The following is a 22,155-nucleotide window of genomic DNA, read 5'->3' as shown; positions in this document are numbered from 1 at the left end:
ACAAGTGCATAAGTAAAACTTAAGTGTTCAGATTGTATCTACTAATACAGGTTTTGCAGGCATAATTTGCTTTAGCAGAATAGCAGATGACAGCTTTAAATATCTTAGCATTCAGAAACGTATTCATTATATGTTACATACCATTATATACCATTGCCCAGTTTGTCATCACATGTACAGTTATAAATTACAGAAACCGTTTTCTGTAAGTGAACTTTGACAAAGGAAAAAATTACAGGAAACAAAATGCTCTCAAGCTGTACTTAAGTAGCTTATTATAGGTTTTCAGAGAACTAGTTTATATCCTGCCTGGATGTAATTTTGTCATCAAATATTTGCAGGTTACCAAAAAAAAAAAAAGAAGTTGGTTTTATTGGTAGGAATAATCTAACTGTAGTTTCCTTGACAGTGGACCACTCTGAGATGTGCTAGTCAGTCTGTGCAGTCTATGCTATACCCAGCAATACTTCCTTCATGGAGCAAGGAGTAGCTGAATCAGTTTTTTTTTTTGGATGAAAGAGGCACCATTATTAGATGCCCCCTCTAGATTGTGATGAGCTGTTTTCAAAATCACTTATGCTTTTCCGTTAGTGGTGGAGTTACTTAGATGCCTCCTTTAGGAGACTGCTCTGTCTGTTGAATCAGCAGAGATGGTTGTTTACAAAACCTTCTTGGAGCAGGACTCTGCTTATGGGCTCTGAATTCCTCTCCAGAGGAAACTGGTGAGAGAGTAGGTTCAGAGCCACAAACCCAGCTGACATCTCAGTATGATTTAGGGATCTGAAGGTACTCAGTGTGTTTTTTCCCTATAATGTTAACATCTAAGTAACAGTGTCCTTGGTGAACTGACTGTATTTGCAGGGAAGTCATGTTAGAGTTTAATACTTGTTAAAATAAAGGGGATTTTGTTTGTTTGTTTGTTGTTGGTTTTTTTTTTAAACAAGAAGCAGCTTGGTAATTTCAGTTGATACTATTATTTATGATCCTGTTGTCCTATGTCTGTTATGTGAGCATCTGTAATCCTGAGGTTGCACACTATTAATCGATTCCTTAGCAACAAAAAACCTAATTCAATTTATAGCAAGCAATCCCAGAGATAATTGAATTTTCATAACTGAAGCAGCAAAGCTCTGGGTGTGAGACCTTCATAGACAGTAACCTAGCAGACATTTGAGACAAGAAAGATATGTGATGCTGACAGGTTTTTGTTTGTCACAGTTAAAAATATGTTTCTGTGACTGCAAGGTTACAACCAGGTACTACAGACAGAGTATATTGTGTCTCACAGCATTTTTTCCCCTTCAAAGAACGATTATTGAAGATTTTATGTAGCTGTTATTTTTCCAGTTTTTCCTTTTGCTTGTTCATAGCTCCATGCCTTCAAGGTTCACATAATTTTCAGATACCGTAATGTTTTAAAATACAGAATGTATTTATGTGAATCTATCTTACTTTCATTGTTCCTTAGGGGAAGAATGCAATGGACCTTTATGTGAAACTACTTCAACTGCAGAGTCAGAAGTCCCAAGCAGCTCTGAGGTAAGGTAGAGTTCTGATGGTCTTAACTTGCATGGTAGGAAGAGGAACAGTTGCGGTGGAAGACAGATTTAGTTTTAAAAATTAAATTTCTTTTAGATTGTCTTATACCTCCTTTTTAATCCTTGTAAACATTTTTTTCCTTTTAGTTTTTTCAAGGAGCAAAACCATGTCTGTAACAGTGATACTCAGTCTTACAAGAGACTTACCAGTGTTAGTGCTACAACACAGTAGTAGTAGAAAACAGCATGGGCTTAACAGTGTTTCCAGTATCAGTCTTGAAATGAGAATCACACGATCATTTAAAGATTTGGCAATTGGAAAAACATAATGCTTCTGCACAAATGCAACACTTTGTTTTATGCTGCGCATTACATTGTTGGCTGGAGAGGGAAGTCAAGGCACTCTTGCATTCCTCTGCTCTAGGAACTTTTTGACAGTGCAGCAAGATTTATGAGGAACCAAATGAAGATTTGAGTTATAAGAGTATCTCTTTCTTGCAACATGCAATATGAAAAGCATCAGCAGCTATTAATTTTCTCACAGTAGCTCATTGCTTAATAAGTACAGTACACAGTATCTTAAGTAGATAGCAGTGTGTGGTTACTATTCAGTTAGCAGATTTAGAAAGAATATTGAAAGTATGCATTGTTGAGATTGGTATTTTGTTTTAATTTCTGTTGTCTGATTTCTTTATTATGGTTATTGTATGCTTAAAGGAAGATAGGAAAAGTTATAGATAGGGAAAGAAATAGTTGCTCTGTTGAAGCAGAGTCTCATACTGGCCGTGAGTGCTCATCAGAAATTATGTCTCTTGGATTGAGTGTTGAAACTGTAGCTGTTCTCCTGAACTTCTTAAGAGTAAAACATTTTCCTCACCTCCTGAGAGGCAGATTTGGAGATGGTCATGTGAAGACAGAACTCAGAAATGCTTCCTAGATTACACAGATCTTCATGTTGCTGGTGCATGCAACCATATCATCTATGTGTTTCCATAAATGTACCGGTTCTGTCTTAAAAACTGTTAGTATGTTCACCTTGCTACTGAAGTTCACTAACCTTGCTTTCTGAATCTGTTGGAGATGTAGTAATCTTTTTCTCCAGGAAAATTTTCAGTGAACAGCCATATCAGATACTTTGCTGAACCCTGGCAGATAGAGTCTCTAATTATACCATATGAATCATCATACCATGATCAGCGTCAGAGTCTGAAGATGATTCTGAGTTCCTTTTGAGTGTCTCTGAGTAGGTGGAGATGATCCATTTCACCAAAGCTTGAAAGAATTTGCTGAATCACAGAATTTTCTAGGTTGGAAAACTCCTTGAAGATCATCCAGTCCAACCATTAACCTAACACTGACAGTTAATTCACTTAGGATGTAGGAGAAGGCAGGAAACGTGGGAGAAAGGGTGCAACACACATGTATTATAGAGACATGGGACTTGAACCGTGTTTGAAGGGTGAATGATGATGGGGTGGGAGAGGAGGTTTTGGTCTTCAGCACTTTCTTGTCTGGGAGGTAGTCTCCTTCTGAAAAAAATATCAGGTTATTCTCTTAATCTCTCACTGGTCACTTCATGCTGCATTTTCTCTTCTTTTCTACCCATGCATGTTACTTACATAATTACCTTTCTTCATAGCTAGTTCTTAAATATCACAAGGTTTTATTAACAATATTAGTCTGTAGTTGACTTGATGACTTGAGGGGTTTTGTTCTGTTATTTTCCTCTCTCGCTCTAAGAGGAGACTGCTTATTTGGCTTTAGATTGTTTGATTCTCCAGATCGTTATCTGATATTTGCTTAAACTTAAATTGGTACTTTTCTGTGCTTTTGTATTATCCTACCCTTGTCCCCTAATAACACTCTTAATTTATCTGATTTTTGCTTTCTATGCATTAGCCAGATGTAAAGTTGCAGAGTTAATCTTCTTGTCTGGTATCACACTCTTACCAGCCAGGACAGGCTTAGTTCTGGATTGATTGATGTCCTAGATATTCAGGTTAAGTCTATCCTTAAAGTTTTTCCATTAAATTTTCCATTTCCATAAATTTTCCATTTCCATTAATTCATTCTGACAGTGAGAGAGCCCTGATTTTTTTTTTTCATATAGTGCTAATCCTTTGTGTGTTGTCACAACTTCTCTGTTTTCTTCTCTGTAAACTGGAAGAATTTATCTTCCTTCAGTTCTTTGCTAGGCTGCCTTTTGTCGTCCTTGATGCATTCCCATAGGAACTGAGCAGGGTTGTGGTTTCTCCTCTTTTCACCAAGACCCTTCTGAGCTCAGGTCAACATGCTTCGTTCTTGTTTTGTCAGATAGCACGTTTCTCTGGGTTTTTTTTTATGATTTTACTCCAGTGATAGGTTGGTAATCTTGTTACTTAACCAGATACTTTACTTTGTTGCTGCAGTTAGAAAATATGAACACTTGAAGTCTTAAAACAATATAAGTAAAGTAATTTTAAAACAGAAATGGAATTCATTAATAAAAAAAACATTGGGAAAGTGCTAAATGAATTTATATTCAGGTCACAATTTCATTATGCTCAGGGTGTCTTTTCTTTTGGAAAAGATGAAACATAACGTACAGTAACAGTATCCTGCTCAGCAGTAGGGAGAAAAATCTAGGGCCTTATTGTTGATTTAGTAACAGAGGAGGGACCAAAAGAAATCTAGATTCAAATATGGAGAGCACAAAAAATTACCTGTCCATAATTCAGCAGTATTTTTTTGTCATCTGTAAAGAAATATGTGATTTGGATATAAGGAATGATGCAAGTTAAAAAAAAAAAAACCAAAAAACAAAACAACAGAAAAAAACCAGTCTGTAATGAAGCCTGACAACGTATATACAAAGTCAGGCGAAGTCTGGGTCTCAAAAAGCAATCGGGTCTCCAGTCAATGGTGCATTTGGTCCTTCTTCATGATTTTGCATTTTGTGCTGTAATCTGCTGCTACTTGCCTATTTTACCATGGTTTTTCTTTTTTTTTTTTTTATCTGATTGATGTTGAGTCTCCTTGTTTTTCTTCTTTTAATCTCCCACAAGGACAAAAGAAACGAGATCACTTGGAGTTCAAGAGCTTTTCATATTACAAGCCTTATAGCATGAATCATTTCCAGATGCTTTGTCATAGAGGGAGGCGAGGAGATGCTTTCAGCAAACAGCAGACTGGAGAGGGGGGAAAAAACCCAAAAGGCTGCGATAGAGATACTTTCAGATAGGTGCTGCAATGGGAACTGCCTCAAATTACGTAATGCTAAATCAGTAATTCACAGTCACTTCTTTTAGGGACAGGCAGCTGTCCTAATTGAGTCTCTATGTAGAATCTACTTGAATCAATCTTTATGGAGTTCCTGTTCCAAGAAATACATAAATTCCTCTGAAAGTTCTTTCAAGCAAATTGAAGAATGAATGAAATAAAACCTGAGAGTCTGTTTCTCCTCTGTGCTTTATATTTATGCAGAGAGCATGCTAGAAAAATACGTAATGTCTCAATTCTGTTTTGATAGCACAGTGCATTTCTGTTCAGTGATTATAATTAGTTGTTCGAGTTAGAAAGTAAATGAGGATGAGGCCTGCTGACAAAATAGAGTTCCTGTTCTTAGAGAGGAAACGTGGTTGGTTAAATAATTCCAGATTGGAAGGAAGGTTAAAAAATAGAGTTTGTATTAATTTTGCTGATAGTAAAAATTTTAGGCCATTCAAGTGGGATAATTGTAAAATCAGTAGAGATTTTGTGGGAGGTTGAATGACTAGTTTGTAGTTTAGTGACATATCTAAGAGGTGTATACAGAGGACTGTTTGTCTGTCTGCTATTCCAGTTAAGAAGTATGAAGTAATTTAAAACGTTTACTTGGTATGTATGTGGGCCTTGAGTTTCTCACCCTCATAAAAGGCAGATGGCTGCACTGCTCTTGTAAGTAAAGCTACAGGGTTGTGCCCTATCCTAGCTGTGAGAAATTACATATGAAATTTTCACCTTTCCTGTTAATTTCACACCAGTGAAATGCTCACTAAAAATTCCTGTTAATCAAGATCTTCCATATTGTAACTTGATTGTGAGAAAATCTGAGAACAAGCTGTCTTTATTTAAACCAGGTCAGCAGAAGTAAATTGGCAGAGCTCCATCAAATGTATTAAAGCAATGCATTTTATGAAAATTAGGGATATGACACATAGATTATTCTTTTTGAGAGCTACAGGAGTTCCAAATGAATTGATTTTTTTTCCCCCGAAGGAATGCCATTATGATGGACATTACTTTTTATGCTTGTTTATTTTTCAATTCAGACTGGTGGGTTTTCAAATAGATACATAAAGTACCATTATTGATATTGTGAAGACAGACCAAATCAGTTTCAAAATCTAGAAGGAAATAATTCTTTCAAGTATATCTACAAAACACAATCTGAGGGATGTTTTGGGGTGAGAGTGCATTAAAGACTTAGGAAAGCAGATGCCAAAGTACGAAGGACCAGCCCAACACTGCTGCCACCATTGCCATTCTTGGTTTTCATCTCAGCAAAGTTGGACTATTTGAGCATTTCTGAAAACACTGGTTGGTTCTTGTTTTGAGGGTCATGTGTTACCAAGATTGGAGCCCCTTTGTGCTGTACATTGATTTTGACGTATAATGAAAAAGTAGTGTTTCCTCTACAGGAGTTATTACGCTTTAAATGTGCAGGAGATGGTTTGATCACTGGTTTTACAATAGTTAACCCCCATGACTTGAGCTGATTAATTGCAGACTGGTGTATTGAGAACAGGGTAGGTTCTCTAGGTTAACAGGAAAACCTTTTACAAAATGCACAGGAATATGCAGAGGACTCCACCAGCTGTGTATCTCTATCTCACAGTTCAGTGTTTCACTAAATGCATTTAAATGTTATCTTGGAGTGAAGCAGTGTGGCCAGCATATGAGGACCGGTGGGTATTTACATCCAGTCATGGAGGAAGCTGTGGGAGGGAGGACTATGGGAGGGAGAGGTGAAAGAAAAGCAGATGGAAGGGTGCTACCTTGGATGGGGGGCCAAGGGGTGCAACAGAGAGGTCAGGAGCCTTAGGACAGCAATGAAAAGCAAAGGCTGCACTTTCACTGCTGTCAAATCTATACAGTACAGGCAGATATTTTCAGTGTATAATTGGAGAAAAACTCTCCGCTTAAGCATCTCAGCCCTTAGTTCTCTACAAATAGCGCAGGTTTTTCCAGTAGCGTCAGTGACGTGAGGATTAGACTTTTAAACCCAGTTCAGACTATCTTAGGGCGAGAGCACAGTGCAGTTATTTATATTTGTACTGTTTCTCATGTGGATTCCTTGCCAAAAACCAGATCTTTCTGTGTTGATTTGACTGAGTTCTGAAAAGGATATTTTTATCTTATTTAGGTAGGCAAATACTTTGAGATGGCATCATTAAGAAAGAATGTACAGATGTGTGTATGTATTACTTGCAACATAAACAGGAACAAAAATATAGCATGTGTGTTTTCACAAAATTACAGGAATGGACCTGGTGGTTTCTCTCAAGGAAAATTATAATAAAAGTGAAAAATATTCATTTCTAATTTAAAAAATCATAAACAGTACTTTATGAAAATTGGATTTGGGAAAATACACGTTTTGAAATATTACAACTCTAAACCAATAAATGATGATAGAATAATGAAATAAAGTTGGTATTCTGCTTCTGTTGAAAGTTAATTTAATTTCCCTAGAGAACCGTCCTATTTTCATAATGCGCTCGCAATATTTGGTTGTCACTGTTTAAAGCTGTAATTTGTTTTCAGAAGCAAAACAAGAGACGAGTGTGAGAAATTCTTGACTAACAGAACTGGATATTGCAAACTTCTTCATTCCAATAGTGAAGCCTGATCTCAGCATCCTTTGCTCGTGCAGTCATAGAGCTGTGGGCCGGGGCCCCAAGTAGTTTAGGTATGGATGTGTCTGTAGGGTGGCTGTGCTCTGCAGAGTCCTCTGCTGTTGCTGTGCCCGCCCTCCCTGTGTGGAGCCTGCCCAGAGGATGTTTCGGCGCCCGCCAGGCCCACATAGAGGAAAATAATGAGCACCCAGATCTGTACGGTTAAAATCAGGGTAGGGCCTCACCAGGCCTGGATCAGAACTGGAAGCTGAGAAGCCCTTGCTAGCCTCGTTAGGCACAAGAACTGCAATTACTGCTACCAATTTGCCTTGTCTGCGCTATGAGATTAATGATTTGTCTCTTTGCATTTGTTTCTGTTCAGCACACATGGTATAATTTCAGTTTGTATTGAAAAAATAGCTCAGTAAGGGGTGTCACCTGTTCTGACTGCAAGCACAGCCATCTGACGCTACATACGTTTTCTCTTTGATGTTAGAATAAGAAAAAGTACTGCTAGAAGTTGTTCTTCATCAGCTTGTAATCTGTGCCAAGTTGCTCAAACTTTATTTTTTATAATGGAAATGTATAGCTCTTATTAAAAGCTGTTGTTAATACTTAAAAATCAATATGGGCCATGTAACAGTCAGCGACATAGGCTAGAAACCCAGGTCAGCTGAGGAGGTACCGGTTTGTTTAAACTTGGACTGTCTAGGACTGAAAAATCTATCACTCAGAATAGCTTTTCAGCAACTTAAACTAGAAGCTACACTGTTTCTTCTGAAATAGCCTTTTATTTTGAAGCATCCTTTGCATCATCGCTAACAACATTATGTTTTTCCCATGATGCCACTGGCAGGGCCTAAACAGCACTGAGACTACTTTACTCATCCCTGAACATCAAGTGGTAAGCAGTAAGCAATATTCATGCTTCCTTGCATGAATCTGTGTGGCGTCTTCTATTACCATATGCCAAAAAGTCCCTCAACAACAGAAAATTTTCCAGTTTCAAGGAAGCCATCCTTCCAAAAAGATTTTTGTTTTTTTTCCTAGCTTATAAAAATGAATGTGGTTTTTGTGTTTATTCCTAGTGATGCTTTAAATGATAAATTCAAGGAAATTGAAAGGATAACAGGCAAAATTGAAAAGTTAAGATTGGTGAGAAAACTGGAAAGTTTGCTTTTTATTATTGTTTTGGTTTGATGGGCTATAGGATATATTCTATGGTGTTATTAACAAATGCGGGATTCCTTTTTATCATGATAATATGGAGGGCTCTGTGAGTCAGCATGATACTTAAAGATTTTTTTTTAAGTTTTTTTTAAAAATTTTAAAAAAAGTTTTAAAGAGCAAGAAACACTGACAGAACTTGAAATGTTTTGCCTATTTTTTCTTATTGTAGTAAATAATAATGAAAGGCTCAAAATATCCACTCACTGAAATTTGCAGATGAGATAATTGTATTAATTGTCAAATATATCAGAAAACTTAAAACATCTATTATCCTTTTATGGAGAAAAAATTATGAAAAATTATTTAAGATAACTGAAGAAGTACATGCTGAGGATATTAAAACTGTCTGCTTGCTTACATTGGGCTCTGGTGTCTTACATTAACACATATGCTCTCTTAGCATACTTTTTATTTTCCTTTGTTCTATTCTTGTTTAATGTGTTCTTTTATCCAGAGAGGCTTTTTCTGCATATTTAAATTTTAGTGCGAATACCTTAGTGTTTTAAACTGCTTTTGAAATGCATGTTTTCAAGCTTTAAGGTTTTAATGTGGCTCAAAATGGAAACACAGTTGTAGTAAGGGGGGGGGGGGGAAAGTAGCTTGCAAGTTTTAGCTACAAGAAATATGTGGGGTTTTGTGTTTCTTTGAATGCGAAGGGTTATAGTTCTTTATACAACTTTGCAGCCTGCATGAAGCATAACTGGAAATTGAAATGTGTGGTGGTAAGGGTATTGTTAATACACCTCTCTGAAGTGGGTAAGCACTTTGGTTGCATGGATTCCTTCAAGGAAGAATATCGAAGAGAACTTCATGCAAAGGGGATCTCTGGTATAATGGGAACAGAGTTTACTGCGCATAAACCAGGAATTTGCCTTTTTGATTTTCAGTAGAGTGCCTATATATTTGCATATGTCGTGTAAATGCATTTCCAGGAGCTTTTTTGCTTTTGGAAATAAATTTTATCGAACAGTTACAATTAGCATAGCGGCACTTAAATCATCGTGGTTTTCTTATAACTATAAGCATGTTTAATTTGGTGAAAAGGAGGGTATATAAATATTCTGTGCAAACTGGGAATCTAAGTGAGGGTGATAATTTTGGTTTTAAATCATTGAATGTTTCCTACCCTTTCAGTTATGGAGACTTTTCTTGTATTTTGATTCAGCTTTCAAACCCTTACATTTTTGTCCATTTCTGTATTCAGAAGATTTTTCTGCAGTGAATTGTTAATTTATAAATTAACTAATAGCTTTGTAATGATATTTTGGTTCGGTATGCAGTAAATAAAATATTTGGTTTGTAGACTGTATCTTGTAAGCAAGCAAAAGGTTGCAAATCAATTTTATTTTGTAATTTTGGGCAGTTTTCTTGTCTGGTAATGTAGGAATAAGATAGTATAATTCCTAGATGTGCTAATGGGGATCATGCTATTAACATAACTGCTCAGCATACCTGTTAGTCATAGCCAGAGATTCTTCACTGTGCTATAACTGTAGTGAAACTGTTTTGGGTTCCTCCATCTCACATTAGTGTTAGTTACTGCTTTATTACTGAAATTGCTGCTCTAAACCACCTTCTCACTCTGAGATACAGAAAGAAGAAGGGGAAGGATGCTGAGGTCTGAACCCACAGTCCCAGCGCTGTGAGGTCGGACACTCTTGAAACCTTGAAGCCTGGGCAGTTGGATTGGGGCAGGATGTTTCTGATTGTAGGCCCCTAAGAAACTTGCGGTTTTCTGACAGTATTAATCTGAAAAGTATTGCTCTAGGATAAGTTCCTCTGAAGAATGGATGTGGAGAGGGCTAGGGTATTCAGTAGCAAGGTATATTTGGAGGAAGCTCCATTGCCTACAAGGAGAGAGCACTGTGCTAAGCAGCCTGTAAGGACAGAAATTTCCTGGTTGGTGGATGACTAGAAAGACAAATCCCTGAGTCCTGTGAAAATATGCAGGATCAAGTCACTCGGGTATAATCTGCAAAATATATTTGCCTTTCAGGTACTGTGATATTGTTAGACCACCAAGGGCTAGCTGACTGTACTGACCAAGGTCAGCTGTCTGTTCGCTTTGGTGGGCAAGCAAGGCCATGGAAATGTTGCCTGGAGTCTCTGTCCCTCAGCTTCAGTCCAAAATTGTTTCTCTGAAGCCCTTCCTGTTACCGTATTCAGTGGTTGATGCCACATCCAGCAGCTCGCTCTCCCTCTCCTCTTTGAGGTGACTGGCCTGTTTGCTTTGGCCCTGGAGAAGTGTCTCTGAGCCACCTGCGGGAGAGCTGTGATGGGTTGGAATGTAGCGTGTGACCACCAGCCACCATTTACATGCTTCACTCAAACCAGTTTGGGCAGAAATGAACGTGGGGTGTCCTATGTCTTGAGCTATACTTTATTTATTTCCACACTGACATCCTGGTCTTCCCTGTAACCTGTCCTGTTTGAGTCAGGATTTTCTATAGCTGGCCTTTAGCTCATGTCTAACACGAGGATTGCAAGTCCAGGTACTTGGAGGGTTGTTTGGTTGGACGTGGTCTAATACCGTGACCACTGGATGTCTAGACGAAGTTAATGATTATGGGATAACTAGGAATATTAATGCAATGCCATATGAATCCAGTAAGCTTACGCTTATGTAGGTACATGAAAAATTCAGCTCTTTATGATAGATCATTAGAGTGTTCAATTAGCAGATCTGTCTGCAGGCTGTGAAGTCACTTTGTTCTTACAGAGACTCTTACAACTGGAAAGTTACTACAGGAAAATAGGAAGGGAGTATTTGTTTTTGAACAAGTAGTTTTGTAAGCTTTCTTGGTAGCTGGTGGATTTATCCAGCTTTTGGAAGTACTGGTAAATGCTAAACACTTGCAGTAACACCGTTGCATGGAATGGCATAGGTGACTTGGAGTGGAAAGGTCCTCTGGAGGTTTCCTCAACCAACCTCCTACTAAAGGCAAGGCTGATTTCAAACTTGGGTTAGGGCCTTGCTTGGCCAAGCTGTTTGATCTCTGAGGATGGCTGTGAGGCAATCTCTCTGGGCAACCTGTTGTACCTGTTCCTGCTCAACCACACCCTCAATCCAGTAGGAATTTCCCTTGCTGCAGTTTGTGGCTGTTGCCTCTTGTGTTTTCACCCAACGCCTCAGGGAAGAGGCCGGCTTCATCTCTTCTGCAGTTCCTCATTGGGTATTATTCAATTATTCAAAAGCTTCTGGTTGCTATCTGTGCTGCATTGGGAAATTTTAATTTGGCTACTTGTATTCCAGAAGGTACATGTCACAGAATGTCTGCTCTGAGGTGCAACTTCATTTTTTAACTGTAGGTTGTGTAAGATCAATTAATTTCAATATAGTTCTGGAAAGAGCTGTTAAAATATAAGATGTACTAATCTGTAATGTTTTATAATTCACTGATGCAACCACTGCAAATTACTAACATTTCATATATTTTAAACCCGTAAGTGCACATTTATGCATGGAATTACATGAATATGCAAGACTGATCCTGTTCTTCTTGTGAAATCCAAATGCAGCAAAATGGAAAAGAATAATTTATGGGTTTAATAAGTAGACCTGTCACGATCTGTGATGAATAATCCTATGTATAGAAGGAGAGACAAGTGGTAAGTATTCCCCTCCTTAGATCCAACGATGACTACTGCATCTTCTTACATCGATAGTCAGACCTTTAATGACTGAGCAGGATTCTGATACATCATAGAAAATGAGCAAACTTTGATGGCACTAAAGATAAAATATTACTTCAGTTGTATGGAATGATCTAATTATACTTGTGCTACCCAAAGAATTTGGGACACCCCTTTGGCAGGAGGTTTTTTTTAAAGTAAATATTTTTTTTTTTTTCTTTGTTTATATGGATTTTGTTAGATCGCTAGGGCAATGTCTGTGCTTAGACAATCTCGTATCTTTTTTTGATGGGTAGATGGGGCAGTCTGCTTTTAGACCTCTTTCCAGCGTTGTAAGTTGTTAGACTGCACTTTGTGGTTTGCTTACTGTAATGCTGAATGATCAGAGTACTGTTGATCTAATGTAGATATTGGCGTGGTTCTATACACTATCAATGTCTAAACAGTTGCAGTTTGTTTGTAGTCAGAATTATATTTACAAAAAAAAAGTAACCTGTAAGCACAAAATAAAACAGGAGAATGCTGTTTATGTTGTTTTCTTCACAAAAATCATGGCATCCAAGAGAACATCTTAGTCTTAAATGATTACATACTGCATTTCGAAGCAAAAATGTTTTTGGAGGTAGTTTGTACTGACAAATTCTTACAAAGTAGTCTATGTTAATTGACCTGCTGTAAATATTTCTCAAGAAGAGAAACAACAAAGGGAGTCATAGTTTTCCAAAGGTGCGAGTAGCTTCAGGAAATACGGGAATTCTTCAGAATGAACGGATGGTCCAAGTAGACTACTGTCTGGTGACAGCAGTTACCACGGTATCTAGTGCAGAGGCATAAAGCTGAATAACACTGTGGAACAGGGATTTTAAATTTTTCTAAAAGACTAAATTTGAGCCTGTTTGAAGATAAACACATCTCCTGGAATATGCAGATATTATTGCTTGTAATTTTGTCAACTCTGGAATTACATGGGTGTCATTCGTCTTGTTATGTCCCAGTGGGTTCAGCCTAACAGGAGTGTGGCAGAAATATGCGTTCTCTGTCCATTAGCCAGTGCTTGTTTTGTTGCTTTTGCATTACATTCAAAGAAACTTTCTCATTGTTCCTTTTTAAAATCTGCTTAGTATCCAAATGATTTTGATTAGCAATTTAAGAGTCGTTATTTTAAAATGCCTGAGTTTATTATCAAAATGAATGCCTGCACAGCTTTGCCTTTATTAAAAAAGACATTATAGCCATACTGTTTGGGGATGCTTGTGTTTTTCTGATAGTTGGAAGCTTTTCCTGTGGTTCTGAAGGACACAGACTTCTCACTAACTAGCTGGGGGGTATGTGCTCGAAGCAGTTGGTTTGGGTTTTGGAGAGGAGCAGTGGGCTTGCTAACTACTTGTTGGTTATTCCAGCAGAGTGGAAGGAGATTTAATCTGTTCCTGAAGCGACGTCTCAGGGTAAAACAGTGATGAATGATACTGCAAGTGGCTTGGATGGCTGCAGTAATAACATGCTTCACTGTGTGATGCCTTTTGTTAACTGGGAGCAAGGTTCACATTTATAAAGTACTCCGAGAAAGCACAGAATATTTTTCACGCGCATCCTTGCATGGCTTAAGAGGGAGAAGACAGAGGTGTATCCCTCTGAATTACGCTTTTTTCCTTCCTACTTTTAACAAAATGAAAACCCAATTCGTTGTTTATAAACACAGTTCTGATGATGGGTGTGGTTAAAAATCCAACAACAACCTTCCTTAGCATGGAGTTAAATTTAGACCAGATTATTAGCTCCTATGGAGAGCACTTTGCTGTATGAACCTCTAGGCTTGTAAAGAATTTGGTAAAGCTGAATATTGATATGATCATAAATAATTTTAGCTAATATTTTGTTAACTTCCCTAGGAGAGTGAGGTAGTGGTCTTTATTTGCTTAATATTAATTACTGTAGTCTAATCAGTGAAAAAGATGAATGTTGTTATTGCAACATTCTAGCATGCTGATAAATGAAAATATGACCTTTAATAGATCAATTTAGAATACTAATTGCCCTGTTGCATTGATACACTTTATTAGATTTTTGTTTTTTCCCCCACAAAAGTAAATGCTCAATTTTGAAACATAACCCCTGTATTGTTTGTGTGCATTTTCATACCTTGTCATTGCTGAGACATTTCTCTGTGGTGTTGTTTATAGTGAGTTTTGTTATGTAGAAAAAATGCATGGAATTTACTTTTTGCTACCTGCTTCAAGTCAATGAACTGTGCCCTAGCTGGCTTTTGTGTAGAGTGGCATTCTGACTAACTGCGGAAACAAATCATGCTTGATCATTTAAGACACACTGTAAAGACTGTGAAGAATAAATGGTCATTGTTCACAGGTATTGCTACATTAACATGTATTTATTCTTCATATACTGATTATTTACATGTAGTGTTTGTAGATATAAACAGTTAATTTAGAAATTGTTTTAAGTGGATATAGCCCTTGTTGAAACTTGTGCTAGTGTATCTTCAGCTATGAAGAAACTGAAGAAGCGATGTGATTTTGGGCAACTTTGTCCTCTGTTATATTTCAAATCAACAGCAATACTTGTGTTTTTTTAATCGTATGCCTGTATCTTCCACAGATTGATAAAAGACATCAAAGCAAAGATTCTATTTTCTTCAGGGATGGTGTCAGGAGAATTGATTTTGTTCTTGCCTATGTGGATGATCTTAATAAAGAATGGGAAAAAAAGTTGGTAAGTTTGTCTTCTTGAGGTTCTCTTTCCTATCATAAACTAAATACTAGTTTCTAAGCGTTTCAAATCACTACACTCAGCTGGAGTTGGATTTAGCTAAAAACTGGATAGCTGTGTAAAAAGCCATTCCATATACTGAGAGTTTTTTTGTAATTTACTGTTGTGCATTAGGACCCCCATTTTATTAGATTTTTGGGGCTTTATTTACTGAATTGATCACTCTCCATTACTTAGCCTGGTCAATATATTATACAATCAGTGCCAAGTAATCCAAATGATTTTGCTTTCTTCATTTAACAGTCTTATAGTTAGCTGTGGCTTTGATAAAACTGTATCTGTAAATACTTAAATGAAGGAGGTTTCTTTTAAATAAGCAAAGCATTATCCAAGTAAGATGTGATAGGGAAAAAAAGTTACTATCTCCATCTAACTTTAGTTAGAGCAGAAATGGATTCTTAGATCTAAGAATCCATGCAACTTTCCTTTTAAGACTTTATTTTTTTAATACTCTGAGCAAAATAAACACAGAGCTCCTCTTTGAACTCCTCCCTGTGCTTGATGTGCTCTCTATATGCATGTATTCAGTGTTCTAGAAGAATATTTGAAGTGGCTTCGATAGATCTCCTACGTAACAGAGCATGAAGTACAGGCTTTCTCTAAAATGCTGGTCAGCCACCCTCCCTGAACTTCCCACCCAGACACGGTTGCCGGAACGGTACCAGTAGGTCAGACAGCCTCATTAAATGACACGTATCCTTGCTCATGCTGACACTTGAGGTCTAACTTGACTAATACGTAAATTCAAGCTACTTAAAAAATCCAGTACTATGAGATGCTGTCAAGATGAACAGTAAGTTCTGCATAAGCATTGTGTTTAAATAATAACAATTGCAGGGATGTAAATTTTTTCCCCCTCCCTCTTTATCCACTGGCTTCTTTCTGAGCCAGGAGAGGTTACATTTACAAACTAGTCTTTCCAATATATATTTCCAAAGTTTGTTCTTTAAAGCAAAAGAAAACAACAAACCAAAAAAGACTTCATTCTCATGTAATCACATTATTCTGAAAGATAAGGCTTTCTGAAGAAAATTAATTATACAGAGGCTTATGACAAAATCGTGATCAAGGTCTGCAAGGTAAATAATGTTTCTCACCTCTATCTGGTCATATTAAAGTGTTTCATAATGAAAAGTTACAATTGCATTTGAACAAAAACTGTACAGTTGGGCTGTTCAAAAAACTGCTTAGTGCTTACATTCCGTTATGAAGGAAATACTGTTTTCAAAGGACTTACACTGCCTATATGCAAATGTGATCCCGTGTAGAACGCAGCTCCTAAATCATATTCTTGTCACCTTAAAAAAAGCAAGAATCTCTGTCACAATCTTCAATGCTTTTCCCATCTTAAGCATCTCACAATCTGCTTTCCTCAGCTGGCCACGTTCAGTATATTTGTTTGGGAGACCAGGGTTATGTTACAGCTAAGCACCATAGGTTTATGTGACGCATACTTTTTCAAACTCGCCCTGACTCTTTGTCAAACTGCAATCCTAGCTAGATTCCCCCTTCTACCATAAAGCAAATGAGTTTAAAAAAGAAGGAAGAGGAGACCAATCAGTGTAGAGAGAAAAAGATAGCCATGCAAAATACGTGAAAGCAACTCTTAAAATAAACTTTCCCATTAGTCATACTCAAGTAACACGAGGGAAGAAATGGAGACTATTTAGGTAATGTTTCAAGTGGGAAGGAAAACGAGCCAGATGCTCAGTCTAGTCTCTCATTCATGCTGTGTGCAGCAATTTCCTCCTTATTGGTTTATAGGTCTTTGGAGGGTGCCAGGAACCTGCCAGACCAGAGGCCACGTACACAGGTGTCATTATTGACTGAAGGATTCGCAACGGGAAGAACCTAAGAGCTAGCAGCTAACACTGAAGTTCCTCTTTGAGGGGAAAAATGCACTTGGTTAGGAAGAAACATTTCTCTCTTCAAAAGAGTAGAGCATCTGCATCAGGTTTTGTGAAGTTTAATTCTGTAGATGTCTTGTTACTTGCAAAAGAGTTTATGGCCCCGTGGGAGGAGGTCTTTGCTCTGTGGCCCTGTGGGTTAGCTCTGCAGGTGCAGGGCGGACAGGCGTGAAGGTATCAGTGTTATGGTCTGTGAGTTTTTGCACAATTCTTGGGGAATGCGTGAAGAAAATTAAATTTGCCCTGGTTTTATGTCCAGCATAGACCTTTATACAGTGAATATGCCCATAAATTAATGCAGACTTTTTAGCCTAGAAGTACTGTGCTGTTGTCTTTGTGGGAACAAGATGTTAATAGTGATGAACTGCAGCCTTTGGAATGTCTGACATACTGTACTTGCTTTTGTACAGTCGTTGCAGGAAAGAGATGTGAATTTCTTTTACTGTAGTACAGTGATACAGCAAAATGTAACAGCTAAGAATAGAAATCTTCATGGGAAGAGAATTAACAGTTGTTACAAATGGTTTTGTTGTCTCGAGGAAACAGCTTTGTTCTACATTTCTAAGAAAGGGATGAATAATTAATTTCTTCGTGTTTTTCAAGATAGCCCTGATGTAGGAGATGGTCAGCTCATCTCCTTTAGCTTTATGTAGAACAAATGCATTAACTTCTTTGATGTTCCCCCTAAACTTTACAGCTTAAACTGTTTTGAACTTGCCTTCTGTGAACGGCATGAATAAATCCTAACTACAAAGTCTCTCTGAACAAAAATTAGGATTACGTTTTTGTGGGACAATATGTTATTCCTCAAAGCCTCTAGCAGATAAATGGAAATATCCATATATGAAATGCATGTGAACATGGAAAAATAAGTCCGATTTTTAAAAGTATCTACCAAATTATTCATGTATGACCAGGATATGATCTTTATAATAGATCATCTTTTAGCATGTGATTGATCCAAAAGGCCATACTTATTTACCAGTATCCTACACGTGACTGCAGTTAGAATAAGCCCAAGCATCCTGATATATCAAAGGTTTTTGTAAGCTTGACATTCCCTGTCTAAAGGAAGGGGGAAAGCGAGGAAAAGGAGTTTGATGAAGGAATAGTATGTTGTGAACTTAAAATTATTTTATTTTCTTGTTAATTTATTGTTATTAGCACTAACAGCATTGTTATCAAGAAGCAGGTGGATAAGTTGGCGATCTTCCTTAGGTCCCTAATCACACAGTGTTGCATCTGCATTGGGCATATTAGTACCACTGGACTTTGGATCTTGCTTTGTTAATCTTATTGGGGTGGTTCATTACAGCCAAGCAAAGGTTAGATGGTAAAGTTACCCTGTAGAAGTGTGCAGGGTGCTCGGCGAGGTGAATGCTCTGCTGGCCTCTCCTATCTAGGCCACAGTGGGCTCGGAAAATGTGGTTTCAGTCTGTTTCAGATGCTTTGGAGAGGCTTAAGGACTGTACTTAAACAAAATGGGAGGAACGGTATTAGCCTGCTGTTACTGGTCTTCACTAATGTGATTACTTATGTTGTTTCCCTCTGTGACTGCGGAGTGGCATCTGTGGCAGAGTCACAAATATCTGCACCAGGTCTAACTTTGCAGGTTTGGAACAGTAAGCTTAAAATTATTACAAATATATATTAAAATAGCACTGGTCCGAGAGTACATTTTGTCCATTTAAACCTTTGATGGCAACATGAAGAAATCCAGCATTTGGCAAGAAAAGGGGGAGCATTTTTTTTTTTTCCAGGAGTTTGATTCCCTTTTAAAGGTGGTGAAAGTACAGTACATTCGCATGGCATTCAGAGAAGGTGGCTTAAGAGAGCAAGGTGGTAAAAAGAGCATAATTTCTATTAGAGCACTGCAATTTGTCATGCTAACTTTGTAAGTAAGAAAAGATCAGTAAGGTGGGGCCAGACCCTTTGTCTCTGCCTGTTACTAAGCTGAGGAGCTAGCTGGCTGGGTTGTGTGGTGGCAGACAGCCCTCGGAGCAGACTTGCTTGGCTCTCCTCCAGTGGTTGCTGGGGAAAGAATGCACGCCAGCGTGCTTTGTTTGGAGAAAATGTAGTCCAGGATAGCACGTAGCTTTGGGTACCAGGGTTGAATGTTAGATTTATATATAGCACTTTCAAATGTAACCGTAAATCACCTTTTAGTTGTATTGTTCTTGATTACGTCACCAGGTCAGCAAACAAGTTCTCTGGTGTGCTTATACAGGTGCATGTAGGCGGGTTTGTGGGATTCATTAATTAATAAATAGTGCATGGAATTGCATTTGCCCTCAGCATGGGCTCAGACTCAGGAATTACATATTGGCAAATTTATTATGCTAATGTATAATCTAATATCTAATAATATTTGGCAAAATCAGATATGACAGGTAAACGGGAAAGGCCACTAACATAAGAGAATGTATCAATACACCTTATAGATAGATTTGAGGGCCATTAAAGCTCTTGTTCAGTCTGTATTCGTTTATCCAAGTAGTTTATGCAAACAGCTATGCAAAGAGGGCAGCCTGCTCCTCACAGACACGCAGGAAAAGGAAATTGGCTGAAGACTAGGGTGTTTGGGGTTTTTTAAGTTGGTTGAAAAACATTATCTAAGACCTTTCAACAGACAAAACATCACACAGCATTGCAGGTTTTAGCTAGAAATAAATTGGTAGTCTAGCTAGCGTGTTCTAAAGAGGCTAGGGCTCAATATTTAGCTTAACTTGTAGTTATTCTGGCAGTTCTTCAGCAAATTTTATATAACTAAAAGGAAATTAGTTCAGTCTCCCAATAGGAGCAAAAATTCTACAGAGAAAGAGGGGAAGAAAATATTTTTACCTGAAGACACCACCTAAGAATTACTTGGTAAATACAGAGCTCAGGAAGAGTGTCAAACTCCCAGAGGTCGTGCAGCCATCATGCACTGCCACTGGCAGGTTTTGTTATCTCTCCTCTGTATGAAGTCCGCACTGACTTATGGAAGCTTAAACATGATGATTTGTTAGTCTTACCTAGTTTTACAGTTATGTTGTTTGTGAAGCATAGTTTGGATTGTCTGTAATCAGTACTTGAACATCTGTATCGGGCTTGATTGCTAAACTGCTAAATAGATGTCCCTGTAAGTGGTCAGTCTTCCAGATGCCTCCAGAATTTTTCTTTCCTCCTAGTTTTACCATTCTCTTAGCAATATATCTAAACTTGAAACATAACACACCACCCTCCCAAAGAGTCAGAAATGCTCAGGACACCTGACTTAACTCTGATGAACAAGATTGCAGTTTATGAGCCTATTCCTAACAAATAGATTTCCTGGTGCTAGTCAGTGCAATTCCTGATGAGTTGCCTTCACTCCGAAGTGGCCTGGCATGCATCAGCTGGCTTTTGTCTGGTGGTCTGATTGCTTTAACAAAGGTCGCATAGCATCAAGGGGTTGTCGTCAGTTAGGAGGAGTGAAGCTCAGTGAAGTCATCAGTAAGTGATCAGTTAGTTGCTACCTTTGTCAGTTAATAAAGTGTGTTTATTTCTCTTCAGGAAAGAAGAAAAGAATTTGAGAGAAATCTGGAAAATGCTGGTTTGAAGCTAGAAAGAGAAGACAAGAAGGTAAAAAGAAAAATTAGGACCAAAGCAACAGACCCCCAAATTACAAATTAATATATACCACTTTGTTTCTTTGAGAAAAACGATATTCTAGCGGATTTCAGTGGAGCATGACTAATTTAGGTGAAACAAGCTTAATATGTTTGAGTTGTTTTTACAGATATGTTCGTAAAAATTGTGGAAAAAAAGTAATTTTTTGATTCAGGAGGCAGTAATTGCTTTTGATTTCGTAATAAAAAGAAAGCAGTTCCAGAATACCTGTGACTTTATGTAAACCCATGTAAAAGGGAAGCATGCTGACAGCTAGATTTAATCCCACCTAACACCTAGTAGCATGTTTGGAATCAGTGAATGGATTAACGTATACCCACTGGATCTTGTAATTATGAGAAAGGACTTGAAGATGACTGATCAGTGTCACTGTTTTGTTTAATAACTGGAGAACAGTGTGCCCTTTTTTCTGCTAGAGATGGCGTGGAGCAAAATAGCTCTTGAAGTTCAGACTCTGTTAACGTGCATAGATGGAGGTTCATTGAACAGCATGTTAAAAATATTTTGATTGCCATTTTCTCCTCTGTATGGAGAGGAACACTGGAAGAACATAAACTGTCAGGTGAGGCCTGTGATAAGATTATTCCTTATAGCTGCGAGGCTGTAACAGATCTTGGCTCTGGTTGGTAACTCCTTTTTGCAAGGCGTCTTGTACACACTACTCTGCTGTATGGAAACGGCTCCTCGAGGAGAGAGAACAGCTTCACAGCCCGGCACGGTGACCAGCAGGACGCATGGGCTGCCAGTGGCCAGCCCTGCGTAGCGAACCCTCCTCTCTCCAACGTGCTCGGAGGGCAATGAGAGTTTTCAGGCCTCAGTGTACATGATTAATGTAGTTTCAAAAGCCTTTGTGAGCTTTTAGTAGTACGGAGATTATCCTTATGAACAAACAACCGCTTGGATAAGCTTGTCAGTTAAAATCCATATAAATGGCCCCCTATTCCCCCTTTTTTTTTTTTTTTTTTTTAAAGCTTTCACAAATATGTAAAAGGAAATCAATTTTGTATAACAAGTGTTCTCATAAATCTTGCAATAAAATGCAGTTTAGTCTGATGTGTGCTTTAACTTTCCTGGGGAAGGAATCTGAAGATGGCAAGATTTGTTTTGTGAAGATCCATGCCACGTGGGATGTTCTGATCACATATGCAGAAGTGCTGAACATCAAAGTTCCTATCAAGGAAAACGACATTCCCTCAACGGTGGAGAACCCTCTGGACTGTATGCTTGCACCTCTCAGGCTTCCCGAGAAGGTGATGCACCCTGAACCGGATTATTTCACGGCACCATTCAGCAGGGACAAGCAGGAGCTGTACCTCATTAATGACGAGAGCACTTTCTTCTCACCGTCCATGAGAAACAGAATAGTACGTATGTGAATTTGCCTACCTATATTTACGTGTAGGTTTACATGGTCCCATTGGAATATTCATGCAAGGAAAGACTATATAAACTGTGATATCTGTGGGTAAATATAAGGAAGCCTAGGTGCTTGCGCATCTTCTTTAGAAATCTGGAAGAGTATGTGTTGGCATGGATTTTCTGGATGTCCATGAGGCA

At 38.1% G+C, this 22,155-nt stretch overlaps 1 protein-coding gene across 4 annotated transcripts in view; it reads left to right on the top strand.

Moving 5' to 3' along the window:
- ANO5 (anoctamin 5) overlaps positions 1-22,155 on the top strand; it is a 60,873-nt gene that overhangs the window by 13,602 nt on the left and 25,116 nt on the right. For 2 of the 4 annotated variants that reach the window (XM_074917849.1, XM_074917848.1), the window contains 4 exons: positions 1,469-1,539; positions 14,870-14,983; positions 20,482-20,550; positions 21,678-21,962. In XM_074917849.1, coding sequence (XP_074773950.1) covers positions 1,469-1,539; positions 14,870-14,983; positions 20,482-20,550; positions 21,678-21,962 — 539 coding nt within the window. Of the gene's footprint in view, positions 1-1,468; positions 1,540-8,249; positions 8,298-13,656; positions 13,702-14,869; positions 14,984-20,481; positions 20,551-21,677; positions 21,963-22,155 lie in introns of all 4 variants that reach the window. The other 2 variants (XM_074917846.1, XM_074917847.1) reach the window with 2 other exon arrangements.

The sequence above is a fragment of the Athene noctua genome, chromosome 14 (genome assembly GCF_965140245.1).
Source record: "Athene noctua chromosome 14, bAthNoc1.hap1.1, whole genome shotgun sequence".
NCBI classification, from domain to species: Eukaryota; Metazoa; Chordata; class Aves; order Strigiformes; family Strigidae; genus Athene; species Athene noctua.
This window is presented reverse-complemented; position numbering and strand designations above follow the sequence as displayed.